At 47.9% G+C, this 14,194-nt stretch overlaps 1 protein-coding gene across 4 annotated transcripts in view; it reads right to left on the reverse strand.

Moving 5' to 3' along the window:
• ACAP3 (ArfGAP with coiled-coil, ankyrin repeat and PH domains 3) overlaps positions 1–14,194 on the reverse strand; it is a 160,001-nt gene that overhangs the window by 74,134 nt on the left and 71,673 nt on the right. For all 4 annotated transcript variants that reach the window (XM_043499920.1, XM_043499919.1, XM_038376936.2 and 1 more), the window contains exons 3-4: positions 10,176–10,295; positions 8,995–9,048 (exon numbers count right to left, since the gene is read on the reverse strand). In XM_043499920.1, coding sequence (XP_043355855.1) covers positions 8,995–9,048; positions 10,176–10,295 — 174 coding nt within the window. The remainder of the gene's footprint in view (positions 1–8,994; positions 9,049–10,175; positions 10,296–14,194) is intronic.

The raw sequence follows: 14,194 nt of genomic DNA on the forward strand, positions 1-14,194 counted from the left end.
CAGGACATTAAATTATCCCAAAGTATTTGGGGGAGGGGAGGCTGGTGAAATGTCATTGCGAGGTGACATGATGACATCAAAGTCATGATACGGTGACACTAATTCCTGATAGATGAGTAGCTAGAGGGGAACATTCAGGGTGTGGATAGATGAACACATAGAGAGACATGGAGATGGATGGAAGGATGGATACATGTGGCGACTTAGAGACTGATGCATCCAATGAAGTGAGCTGTAGCTCACAAAAGCTTATGCTCAAATACATTTGTTAGTCTCTAAGGCGCCACAAGTCCTCCTTTTCTTTTTGCGAATACAGACTAACACAGCTGCTACTCTGAAACCTAATCCTACTGGACTCACTTTGTCAGCTGACAATTCTGCATCCATTTAAATGTTTCCCACTAGAGCAGCCTGATGCATCTGGCACATCACCATGTGCTGTAAAAAGCTACTCATAGCCCCATCAGCTCTGTGGGGAGCAAGCAGCTTGGAGGAATTCTCCTTTTTCATCCTTTAGATATTTCTCTCTCTTTGCCTAAAACACAACACAATCAGCCCCAAGACATCTGGCATCTGCCTCACTGACTCCTCACAGCTTGGGTGGCTTTTTCCTTGACAGCAGGAAATGCTTCTCAGTCCATTCAGTGAAGCTACATCGCCTCTGAAGGCTGCTGCTTCTGCTAGATACCGTGACGTAGCCACAGCAGCTAGGGATGGACCGGGCGGTTTAAGGCCGGATGGGGATAAGGCACAGAGTAGAACTGACTGGGCTGGTTGGAACCGTGCTGGAGAGCAACTACAATGTCACAACTTTGGAGTCTGAAAACAGACTGGGGCTGCTAAAGGGCCATACATGGACTTTATGCGCTCCACCTGAATAACTGTATTGCCCCTGCATTTTCACTTGCATGTTTTTTTCCTTCTTATCTCAGTGATTCCTGATAAATGAGGTAGCTAGAGGGGAACATTCAGGGGGTGGTTAGATGGACACATAGAGAGACATGGAGATGGATGGATGGATGGATACAAAGACAGAAAAGCGGGGGCACGCAGGGAATAAACCTCGTGGGAAATTTTCTGCATTTTGATTTTGTCAATGAAATTTCTCAACAAAAAAAACAGGATGAACTTTCTATAAAAAAATCCTTGAAACATACATCCTGTTTTTCCACCAGTTCTGATATATAGATAAATCAGATAGAGAGAGAGAAATGGATTATTTATTACTTTGTATGTATAACAGGATTTTTGGAGCACTCCGATAGATCAGCAGACCCCATTCAGCTCAATCAGCCCTACTGTGGCACCCCCTTGATGCTAGTACTATTGGTGAGTGGAATATAAACATAAAACACCATTGCAATGGACAGAAATTCCCCTGGCTGGTTCTATGACTCAGACTGCTCTTGTGGATTATAATGTCACCAGAAACGCCCCTTTCATGGGTTTTTTGCCCTGTGTCGCCCTGACATTTATTTCCTCTCAGGGGTCCTGATGACATGAGTTTTGCTCTTGGGCTTTGAGTCCTGGCTGGAAATTCCCTGTGTGGATGGATAGCTGTGTATTACTAGGTCGTGTCTCTTTTATCCTTTGCATGCCCAACAAATCTAGCAGTAAGTATCTACCCAAAGGACTGGCTGGAATTGATTACTAGCCGGGTTGACCTGTAGCTTCAAACCTGAACAAAATTTCACCAGAGACCATACATGAGACATGGCTAGGGTTAGGGGATAGTTACTTTAGGCTACAGATGCCTGAGTGTGGGAATGCTCCTTAGCTTTTCCACCAGAGGCATGGGGTGGGGGGGTGTCCCATCACTCTTGCACTTTCCCTAGCTGTGGGATGCTGACAGCTCTGAGCCTTCAGTGTGTTGAACACACTTTACTCTGGGCAGCCAGTCAGCATTAAGGGGTTGCCATAAAGGACAGCCTCTGCTCTAGACATATGGGGGAGGATTACACTACTTCTGCAGTAGCTCTGTATTCTGAATAGACAAATGACTCCACTGGGCAGAACAATGGCAGGGAGCTGGGATTCCCAATCATCAGTTGCGGGGGACCAGTCTCCCATTCAAGGGTGCAGTTTAATGGCCATTAGCACGGGGTTACAGGAAACATACGTGAGCTATTGCACTGCCATCATTCCACACGCCGTCGTATTGCCTCATTACACTCAGTCCAGCCACCCATGAAGCTGAGAGCTATTGATCCAGGACTGGCAAAGGCCTTTCTCGCCTTTAGCTATGGGCAGGTCTTGTTACTCTCACATTTAATTACATTCACCAGATTCTATAAAAAGAGGCAAAAGTTGTTTTCTCATATTTAATGGCCCAGCCGATGGTTAATGGCTCTGAGCTTGTGTGTATTTTGGGGCAGGTGCTGGCAACAGAGAAAAGAAGGGGTGCTCAGTGCCTCAACTCTAGGGAAAGCAGCCACTGATCAACTACCTTGGCTCAGCGAGCAGACTAAGCTGAGATGCATTTGGGACGAAGGAAGAGGTTGTAATGTAAGAAGCACTAGCCCAGCACCCTCTACTGGGCAGCTCATGGGGCAGTACTGATGGGATAAATAGAGAAGGGTCCATGTTATTATTACTCCCTATTATGAGTAATAATAAAGACATGTTTGATGGGGGTTGGTTTTTTCAGTCCCCCCTCCCTATCATTACTCCAAACATATTTTTTCCAGTTTCTTTGTTCTGAAGCTTAATTCAGTTGCACGAGCCAGGTTCAGGAGCTGGAGCAAGAGAGGCCAGTTGCGAGCTGATTCAGAAAAACTCCACCCAAACTCTCCCGTCATGACATGGCAATCAGAGGTGTGACTGCAGCACATGCAGACATACCCAAGCTGGCTTTGACCTCGCCAGCTGCAGTAACGATAGCGGGCAGCCTGGGTTGCATAAGCCCACACGGGACTCTGGATAATGTATTTAGGGCTAGCCCATGCTGGGATGGCTTCACATACCCCTAGTGAGAACACACCTGACCACTGCAAAAGGTGACCAAGGCAACAATGGACCAGTGGAACAACTTTAACTGGCTCAGGATCAGTGCTACCGCTACCAAGCAGCGTCTCCGAGTGGTTTAGCCCTGTCGGGATCTAATTTACATCACAAAGAGATGGGAGAGAGCCATGGACCTGCCTGGGTTGTTTCTGGAGCGTGTTTGCAGAGGGGAGGCACAGTGAAGAAGGAGACCAGTGCTCAGAAGCTATGCGACTCCACACAGGCCAGATACAATGGGAAACCTGGCCTAATTGCAAGCTGTCAGGGTGTATTGACAATACCAATGCCAACGGCCTCAAGAGGTCAGCATTGCCACACTGGTGGGATCAGTGGTATGGTCTACCATGCATTCCAGCTCTGTGTTTCTAGCCTTTAAGTGTACACTACCAAAAGGGATGTCCTGGAAAGCCTATTGTTTAAGATTTTGGAAGGCTATTTTCTCCAGAGCAGCCGGTGAAATTAGTCCCATATAACCGGCATGTGACAGAAACACTTCCCCTGGGCTTCCGAGAGTAACCACTGTTCCCCGTAACATTAACCAAAACAAACAAGACCCACTGAAGAATGAGAAGTTCAAGGTATCTTGGACCTTGACCTTCTGCATCATCATCATCATCATCATCACAATGTCTCCTTGTCTCTCCTTTTCTTTCATGGTATAAAAATATATATATTCTCAATAAACTAACCACACACAGGAGCCATGCTACATTGTCAGGGCATCCAAACTTCAGTGTGCAGGACCCCACTCCCGCTGGCCTGCACAGTATTACTGATCACAACATACCCACCTCAGAAGAAGATTTGGACTCAAGCAAGGCAAACGCACAATAGCATTTGCCTCTTGCTGTCTCCACTTGCAAATCAAATCACAAAGTGGCAAAAAATTAGAAATGGAAACCATCACCACCCAGCACCCGCATGCCAGAGCTAACAACCAGAATCAGACCAAAGCATTATAGCCCTTCAGAGACAAAACTATCATGTGCCATTGGCAGAGAACAAGTGTGCCAATGCCTGAGGCCCCATGCACTGGCAAGGAATTGAGTGAGTGAAATAAACCCAGATGATCCTGGTAAGTGATCTCCACCCCATGCTGCAGAAGAAAATTTAAAAACAAACAAACAAGGTCCCTGCCAATCTGACCTGGGAGAAAATTCCTTCCCGACCCCTATCATGGGGATTGGTTACACCCCGAGCATGTCATGTCCCATCTAATGAACTCCTTTAGCCAATACAAGATGATTCTCTGCACTGCATTTTCTAGTGTTCAGCTAAGCAGTCTGTTGACTGTGGTAGAGTATTTGGAATTCCTCCAGAGTGGGATTTTTCCATGGAACAATCTTGTTTTCTCACACTTTTCAGAGTAGCAGCCGTGTTAGTCTGTATTCACAAAAAGAAAAGGAGTACTTGTGGCACCTTAGAGACTAACAAATTTATTAGAGCATAAGCTTTCGTGAGCTACAGCTCACTTCATCGGATGCAAGTGTTTTCTCACACTGTGTCTCTTTTGAATTCTAGTAGGAGCCCTGGGGCAATTGCTGTTTTCAAATGCACTAGTGCCATCCCACTGAAGTCAGCATGGTTGCACTGACATACCTGATTTTTAGCTCCTAGCATTCTTCATTTTGGTACTAAACCTACTGTCTTTGCCCTCACCCCTCTACTTCCCCCTCCCCAGCCTTTCACCCTTACTAAGGCAAAACATACCTAATTAAAATGTTGTTGTGGCCTTTACATGCACTAATGTAATTATCTGCACAAAACTCACTCTGAGGAATGAAAGTATAGTTAATCCCATTTTATGGATATGGAAACTGAGGCACAAAGAGATTAGGTGACCTGCTTGAAGTCCAAAAGGAAAGTGGTGGTGGATGGGGGTACTACCAGGGCTGTCAAGCCCTTGCTCATTGCCTTAACCACAAGATCATCCTTTCTTTGCAGTGGATTTTGCTTCAAATAAGCTATTCTCTTTTCCTGCTTGTGTCTCGTGTAAAAGTTTGGGATGCATTAGCATATTAGTTTTCTCCATTCAACAATGCATTTCAGATGTGGATTTTGCAGAGAATCGTTCTAGCAGGATTAGAAACAGGGATGTTTCCCAGGCCAATGCTCCAGCAATAAAGGTAAAGAACAAGTGACTTTAACTTCCTCCAACTGCATTTTAGGGCATTCTTCCTTCTTTTTAATTTGTTCCAGCCGTACATACTGTACTGGACACATGCCTGGACTAAGCACTGGTCACCGCTTCGTAGCTGACATCTTTGTGCCTGGATGAGCCAAGATGTTCACACAAACATACACAAGAGAGGAGACAGCGGAAGAACCACTAAAAATAACTTGGCTAATGGCACAGGCATCATAGCTGTCTCAAGCATGTTACAGTCACTCCAAAGACATTTCCTGGCGATGAGCGATTGCACCCAAAAACACTCAGGAGCAAGTCTTCCGGCATATGTCCTGCTTTGGGCATGCAGCTAGCAAAACATGAGATGCCATCTCTTTGAAATAGTGCAATCAGGGGTACGTGTGAACAGTGGAGAACTCCCCCAACAGGACAGGACGGAATGGGATGAGGGAAGGAGGGGTTATACCATTGGCGACACCACTATGGTTTTGGCTCTGGGAATGTTGTCACTGCTTATTGGTGTTCCCAGAAGAGTCACTCTTGGAAAAGGTGAGGTGTGATAGGACATACCCCCATCCCAATCAGGAAAAGGCTGGCAAGCTCTTCTGGGCTCAGCTGGTACTTAATAAGCACAGCTGCAGAACCCGGTCTGCTTGGGCGAAGTAAACTTAAAAGGAAGAGTTTGTCACAGGATGGGGAGGGAACCAGGAGGAGGGCTGCTGTGTCCAAGATTTTGCAAAGCTCTTCTGGCCACAAGGATCCACCAGGCCAGGTATGAGCCCATTACAGCAGGGCGGGGTTGGAGATAAGTCCTCACCCAGGGTCTAGCCGTATTCTACCTTCATAAACAAAGTAGATCACTGTAGACTCTTTTGAACCACTCAGAGACCAAGTGCCCCCATAACTGGAAGGACTTTGGAGGGGTTGCCAAAATAGCTAATCTACTGGTAAAGGAGAGAAGGTGACTGGGCTTATTGACCCTTCGCTCGCTCCGGCTCGAGTCTAAATCATAGCCCAGCCTGAGGCGCAGATTGCCAGTAGCGACTAGTCATCTGGGTGCCTCAGCCTTTGGGTGCCCAGCCTGGGACACCTTCAAGGGGCCTGAATTTTTGGAGGGGGAATGCTCAGCAGTTTCGGAGAACCAGTCTCTTGGCTGTGCCCCAAGTTGGAGAGCCAGGATCTCACCAGTCCCCTTGGAGAATCCCGGCCATTACTTCCTGCTTTTGCTCAGGTTGGGGCTCTGGGGACCCATCACAAGGATTCTTCCATCAGTTGGGGGGGAGGGGGAGGGGCATAACTCTCAGTGAAATCAGTGGGAACCCGAGGGAAAAACTAGGCCCAAGGGTTGGTGTAGGGGCAACAGGAGAGTGAGAGACCCAAGGCCTGGCCCATGCCTACCAAATAGGAGCTTAGCCCATGCTGTCAGTCTGCTGGGATAACTGCTGCACTTGGAGCCAGCTCTGGACTTCCCCTCTCTTGCCACATCCTCCACTGTAGCAACAGTGGTTTAATTAGCCAGTCTCCTCTGACGCTGCACATTGGGCACTTATAGTTCAACAAACCACATCTTGTTAAACATTTATAGCATGTTGCAACCTCTGGCAGGCAGAGCCGAGGCTGGGGGCTCTCCTGGGGGCCTTCAACCAGAATGTAGGGCTCTGCCTTCTCTTCTCATGCCTTCATTCTCTCTCTCCCTCACCCCGTATCTCTCTGCCCTGGTCTACACGTCAGAGTTTTCCAGGCCTATCTACGTGGGTCGGGGCGTGAAGAGGTACGATGTCTGACTGACAGAGCTGTACCGCCAGAAGCCCCTAGTGTGGAGACAGTTCTACCAGCAACGCTTTGCTTTGACCAGTATTACCTATTTCACACAGGGGAAGGGATGGAACGAACTATACCAGCAAAAGCTTTGCGGGTAAAGCTGTGTCTACACTAGGAGCGTTTGCCGGTACAGTATACTGGTCTAGCTATACCAGCAAAGCACTCCTGGGGTAGACTGGGCTTACATCCCTCTCTCTTTCTCACACACACACCCTTCTCTGACACACATTCATTTTGGTACAGTCCTCCTGCTGTTGGGTTTCTATATCACTGGTCAACTTTGCTCTCAGACGCTAACGCGAACAGAAAGCCTGAGTGTATTTTTACCTCTTCCCCTGTGTCATTTCCCATTAGGAAACGTGCTCTCCCTACCTGCTTCCCAGATAACAAAATGGACTCGCTGAGGCTTTGCCTCCAATTGCATACAGTTAGCTTGTGTTCCAAAAGCACGCATCATCCCTCATGCACAGTGACAAGGGCAATGGGGAATAAAACTGGGTCACTCCAGCACCGACACCCGAAGCCTCCTTTGGTCTGAAGCGCTCTTGTCTCCTACTGAGTCTCATACTGTATGGCTGGCTCAGGGCCACAGAGCGAAAACCACCTTTCTCCTCTGCAAGGCTCAGAAATATAGTGCCTGGGCATTCACAGGACAGGTTCTCCCGCCCCAGGTGCTCTGGTTTTGAGACACATTGAAGTCCAGAATCAGCCTTTATCTGGCCACTTTCTTTCTTTAATCTTACTGTGGCATTAGTATACTCCAGTTTGTCCTTAACCCCGAAGCTGATTATGTTCCTAGTGGATTGCTCACTCCAACGGGTCCCTTATTTCCAATCTACCTGAGGCTCACGCCCCCTGGAATATTGCTTTGGGTTCTGGATGTATCAAGCCAACGCAAAACTCCAAAGCAGGAGCAGCAAGGTGACCTTCAAGCCACTCCTGCTGGTAGGGCAGTAACTCTTCTCCCTCTGACACCGGTTGCATGTCCCTGACACTTTGGCTGCTGGGAGTCCCCGGTGCAAGCAAAGATGAGAGATGCCCTGTCCTCTCCCCTCCTCTCCCCAATCTGCTGCTGACTGCAAAATCTGTGGTTTTCTTTCCAGTTGGCCCAGATACCAGAAGGTAATAGCTGCCTTGAACTGTCCTCTGATTGTGTATCTCTCGCTGCCTAACTTTTAGATGCAGAGAAGATTCCTTTGGTGCTGATGGGCAACATGCAGCAAATTCTTCAGAGGGCACATATTTCTTTGGGGCCTTACCCTTCCAACAGAAGAGAATGGGGATAGCAACCTTGCAGCACGTGGTACCCATAAGGGTGCTGAAAGTCCCCTCTTCACCTCGCTGGGCAGAGCATTACCCCACATTCCCATCCAGTGTCCTGAATGTTTGGTTAAAGACAGTGGGCAAATCCCACCCTCAGCTACACTCATGCAGCCCCATTAACCAATACCACTCATGCACCCTATGGATCAATGCACCCACTGCACCACCATGGATCTATGCACTCATGCAACCGCACTGACCAATGCATCCAGTGCACTACCACTGACCAATGGACCCACGTAACCTGGTGCAACCTCCCTGATCAATGCACACGTGCAAACTGGTGCAAACCCATTGATCAATGCACCCAGGCAGACCAGTACAAGCCCATTGATTAATGCACCCATGCAGACCAGTACAAACCCATTGATTAATGCACCCATGCAACCCCACTTATCATTGCACAAAGAACACTACTACTAGACATTGCACCAGAGCAACTGAGGCAGAACTTGACTCATTAAAGAGAGAAGAACCTTGTACAACTGGCAGCAACATCCCCCCCCCCACACCCCTTCACTCTTGTAATTGATGCCAAGTGTTCAGGGAAAGGGACTCTTAAGAGGATTCCTTCATAGACCCAGCCTCTGTCCAGGATCACACGACTGCTGCCTGATCCAAAACCAACAGATCATTAAGTAGCATCTAGAGAGGGAGGCAAGACTATTAAGAGCTGGCCGCCAGCACACAAACAAAACAAGAGGGAGGTGGCACCTTACCATGTGATAGTTAATCATTTCCTGCAGGCTGTCTCCAAATTTGTCGAGGCACTCCTGTGAAAGGAGAAGAGGACAGGCAGTGAATGGGGGCAGCTGCCCTTCCTCCAGCGCTGGCAAGAGGGAGAAGGATAGTCTTTAAGCGACTGAGGAGCTCGCTCTGTCAGTTGGCAACTGTGCATTGACATAAATGGCTGGCACTGAAGCCAGAGGCCATCTGTCCTTTCCGGTTTAGTACTGAAACCAGCACCGCCGGGCTGTTTCTTCTGCATGATGGTTATCCATGTTTCCCAAATAACTGATGCTCAATGACCTAGATTCCAAGGATCCTGTTTGCATTCTGGCTTCTTAAAACCATAGTACCTCTTGCAAACAAGGATCCTATTCCTCAACCTTTTCAACACTGCATTATCTGGGGATTCTTTCAGACACCAAGGTGAAATCTGCCTCTTAGTGAGACTTAAATGATGAATAGGCCTCGGGCTGGTCCTCTCTACAAGGACAAATTTCACCCAAAGGGATCATCTGTAGCACAGCTTCCATGTAAAGATTCACCAATGCACTGGACAGACTCTCAGGGATCCCTGGGAGATTCCTGTTAAAATTCTGACCCTAGCTGGAATGAGAGTTGGCATGATTTCCTTGCCTTCAATGGAGTTCACTGGATATCACTGACCCTCCCTGCCACAGCTGATAATAGCAGCACGTGTCTGCAAAGATATCAGTGTGCTTTGTAGATATTATGCCTCACAACCATCTGCTCTCCACCCCTCCTTTAGTGAGACAGATAAACTGAACCCACTTTTCAGGAGGGTAAACTGAGTCACGCAGAGATCATGTATCTTTCTCGTCCACTGAGGCAGTGGCAAAACTGGGCGAGGAACCCAAAGTCCTGATTCTTGCCTCTCTATAGAGATGTACATATATAAGTAAAAGATACTCACATAAAGGACCTCTGATAGGAAGTCAAAGGAAGCACCACATAGAAACTCAGTGCATCACTGCATATTGCAAAGCACCTACCCAGCATCACAGGCATCTGCCTATTCCTGGGAAACATTTTTATTTTCTCAGTTTGGAGAGAATCCACAGAAATCCTCCTCCCATATATAATGCCCCAGTCTCTTGTTGGAAAGTTTAACCCTTTCTGATGCTCGCCCCCCTCCTCCCCCCAGGCAACTCACCGAAATCATTTCGTCCTTCTTGCATTGCTGCGACAGGTCTCGGACCCCGCTGACGAAGTGCTTGTTGGTGGTGATGTAGGCTTTCCCAGCCTCAATCATCACACTACATAGCTTCACCAGCTGCAGAGAGAGGAAGAGACGTGAGTGGGGAATGTCCTATAGGGCTGGCCAAAGAGTTTTGAAAAGAAACCTGACTTGCAAATAAAATTCACTGAGTTAGTTTCAGTCTGATCTGCGGGGTTAATGCCGTGATCTCAACTCGTAACCTTCAGAATTAAAACTCTGCATTGCTACTTGTTGGCCTAGTTTAGTAACTTCCTTACTGCATTACTCTAGTTTACTGATCGGCCACTGGCGGGCGACAGACACTCTCTCTCCGAGCGTGGGTTGCAGTCAGACAGCCACCAGTTGTAAAATGCCCATGATCTCAGAGGCTTATTAGTCTGAACATGTGAAGCCAAACAGAAAGAATCAGCACAGGACAGAATCAGGAAGTGAGGTCAACGCCCCCGCTGTCATTTAAGAAAACAGTTAGAGGCCAAAGCCTGAGCTGCGGTAAATTGGTGTAGCTGCGTTGTCTTCAGTAGATGTGCGCCAGCTGAGGATCTGGCCCTTACGTTTCTAGCTCTCGTGGATGGCGAAGAAAAACTTGGGAACGTGGCCTGGGTGTAAAGCAAGGGTGTCTGCCGACAGCCGAGGCAGGAGCTGCAGCGAATAGAGCCACCTGGCCCCACAATCATACAAGACTCTGGGAGGGGCTCGGGGGCCGGGATCAAGGCACTGCTGCTGCCCGGGAGGGGAAGGAGAACCCTGTTGCTGCTAACACGACTATCAGGAAGGGAAGGAGCATCCAGACCCAGCCTCCTCTCTGCTCGGGTGGTGGCCATGGGGCAGCCCCCAGGTAAGGGTGTGGCCAAATCACTGGATTGCCGTAAACCAGCTGTCACAGGGGCTCAGGCCACAGCTCTCACCTGTGCCTGGTTTGCCTCCCAGATCAGCTGATTCGAGGCTACAGCAAGACCTGCCGGGAAGGAGGGAGCCGGAGAGAAAAGCTTGCTGCCAGTTAGAGTCCTGGGGGAGGATGGTGATGTGCTGGGGCCTGAGCTAAGGTGGGGATAGGGTGACCGGAGGTCCCAATTTTATAGGGACAGTCCTGATTTTTGGAGCTTTTTCTTACATAGGCACCTATAATCCCCCAACCCCTGTCCCGATTTTTCACACTTGCTGTCTGGTCACCGTAGGTGGGGAGCATTCCCTGCAGTCAGGTGCTTGGCTCAAGAGGCCAGAGGAAGGCCTCACCGGAAGCAGGCCTTGGAGGGCATGGCCTGGGTAGTGGGAAAGGTGATCCATGTATTAGTGTGCCAAGGCTGCAGCTTACAGCACGTAACAGAAGGCCCCAGTATGATGCTACCTAGAGCGGTGATATGGAAACCCTGCAGCTGAGGAGAAGGATTGAATGGGAAGTCATACCCCAGTGAAGTCTTGAACCCTGGTTGAATGGGGGAGGAAGCCCCCTGCAACCAAGAGGGATGGATTTAATCACTGCACAGATCCTAGCAGAGAGCTGTGCCCAAGGAGGGTGAAAGGATTTTGCACTTTCATTGCTCTGGAAGGAGAGGATATTTGGTCTGGCCAGATCACACTACCAGACTGGGGAAGACTGTCTTTGATAGGGAAACTGAGGCACAAATGCATGTCTAATGGAGTAGTAAAATGCACCTTCACACTGGCCTGGAGCTGCAGGGGGTATGAGTAGCTGAAGTGAATGGTTTGCAGCCCACTTTGTGCTCAAAATGATTTGTTAAAACTATTCAGTGGAGATTTCTGAACTCAACTGCAGGTTCGAGAGTTGTTTTGTGGGCGATTCGCTCCATATGTTCTCTCTGGATTTTCCTGGGAGGGCAGGGGGTTAGGTGTGGGAGGAAGAAAAGCAAGGGCAGAGGCTGTGACATTTAGAAGCCTGACAAATGTTTATCTGATATAATGGATTCGAGGGCTTTGTATTTTTTTAAGATGTGTAATACGCGTAGGGCCAAGGACCAGCTCCCTGTAAAATCAGAGGAACTCTAGCTAACTATTAAACACTGTCTCAGTCGGTCCTGCAGCCCAGGGAAACAGTACCTCTGAGTACTAAAGATTTGAAGGGAATAATGGTATTCCCCACTGAGCGGCTCATGGTGCTAGACGGTACAGTTGTCTTCACTCCGTGGCTGTAGAAGGTCTAGCTCTAGTGAGGGATGTATTAGCAAGAGTGCTACATGCAGGGCGTCTGATTCTCCTCTGACTGACATTACAGACTGTTACCACACCACTGAAGTTAGTCCAAACTGCCACCAGTCTGACAGCGGAGTAAGGCCCACTCCTTTGTTTTAAAGATGGGCACACAGCAACAGAGCTGGGCGAGGCTGCTTCTCACCGCAGCCCCTCTGAGGATCCATTAATGGACTGTGATCACTAATTTAGTCACAGCCGCATGGAAAATGTCCAGAAACAAAAGACTTCCAGTTACACACATGTGAGCTCCTGAGCATCCCTAGAAACAGCCTGTCAGCTGATTGCAGTGAACATTGTGAGTCAGAACTCACAATCCCTTGGTTATCTAATTTCTCCTTTTAGAAAGGATGCGGGGAGAGCAAGGACTCAAAAATCTGTCTTCTTGATCACTATAAAACCCCTGCCCCAGGGAACCAGCACACCTCCCACAGTTAAGGCCGGTTTAAAAAATACTGTCGTATCCACACACTCCAAAAGAAACACACACAAAAAATGTTTTTGTTCAAAACTTGTCACTGAACATTTCATTTATTTTTTTGACAAAATGAAAAATGTTGGCTTTTGACAACCAAACATTTTTGGAAACTGAGTTTTTTCCAGCAATTTTTCATTGGGGAGAGAAACCAAAATCGTCCACTTTAATGACTGTAAAGCCATTTTTGATAAATGTGACCGGCCCATGGGATGAGTCAATGGTCTCCAGCTGTGTTAGCAGAGTATTATCTGAACACAGTTCTCACACGTCTCCTTTCTCTCTTGTTCACATAATCTGGCGGAACAGAACCGGGTGCTAGAGGAACATTTGTGCTATTCCATCCCACCCCAAAGAAAGAAAACAAATCGATGTAGCTCCTGTAGCATCTGGAGCTCAGACGGACACCAGGGGCTTTGGACAGATCCTTTGGAAAGGAAATCCAGCTTATTCTGCAACGTGGCGGTTTTTAAAATACCTCCTTGCGCACACAGCCAAGGCTGTGTTCTTAATAGCTGAGGGCCATTTAGCACGAGCGCACTCTGAAATCATGTTCCCTAGCTTCAGAAAGACTCCTGAAATATTAGAAGGCTTGGGCACCATTGGTAGGAAAGCAGCCTGCAACAGCTGGAGGCAAACTTAAGGTCAGAGTGAAGGCAGCAGCCCTATTTGCACAGTTTAGAAACAGCTGTTTCTACCTCTAACTGTAGAAAGCAATTAAAGACTGAGAAACCCACCAAACCACAGGAAGGGCAGAGAGTTGAATCTTAAGAGACAGATCCTGACACCCTTACTTGCACTGAATAGCACCTTATTCCACATACAGAATTTTGTCCAGAATGAACCCTCAAAGCATAACTGCTTTGAATTTCAATGGGGGTCTTCAGCTCCAAATTCCTGGATCCAAACCCACCTCTACTTGTTTCGGTTCCAGGCTGTGTGGCCCTATTTCTGATTCTGACACAGCCACAATTTCACATGAAATTTCACAGCCCTGCCAGGAGATTTTGGTGCAAGCCGGTGGAAACAATGTGAAAACAAAACTGATCTCATGAGACCTGTCATTCAAAATGGAAGGAGCTTCATTGCTACCATCTGCAGAGGGCCCAAATTATATGAGACCGTAGCTTTAAGACAGTCCCAGCCCAAAGGTGTTCTAATTAGCTCTCTTATTAAATCTTTTGGAAATGAATTTATGGGGCATTCCTCTATGCAATGAAATTGTGAGTGCTGAATTATTGTTTATAGAATTCTACAGCTAACAAAGGGTTCC

The sequence above is a fragment of the Dermochelys coriacea genome, chromosome 18 (assembly GCF_009764565.3).
Source record: "Dermochelys coriacea isolate rDerCor1 chromosome 18, rDerCor1.pri.v4, whole genome shotgun sequence".
Taxonomy (NCBI): Eukaryota; Metazoa; Chordata; order Testudines; family Dermochelyidae; genus Dermochelys; species Dermochelys coriacea.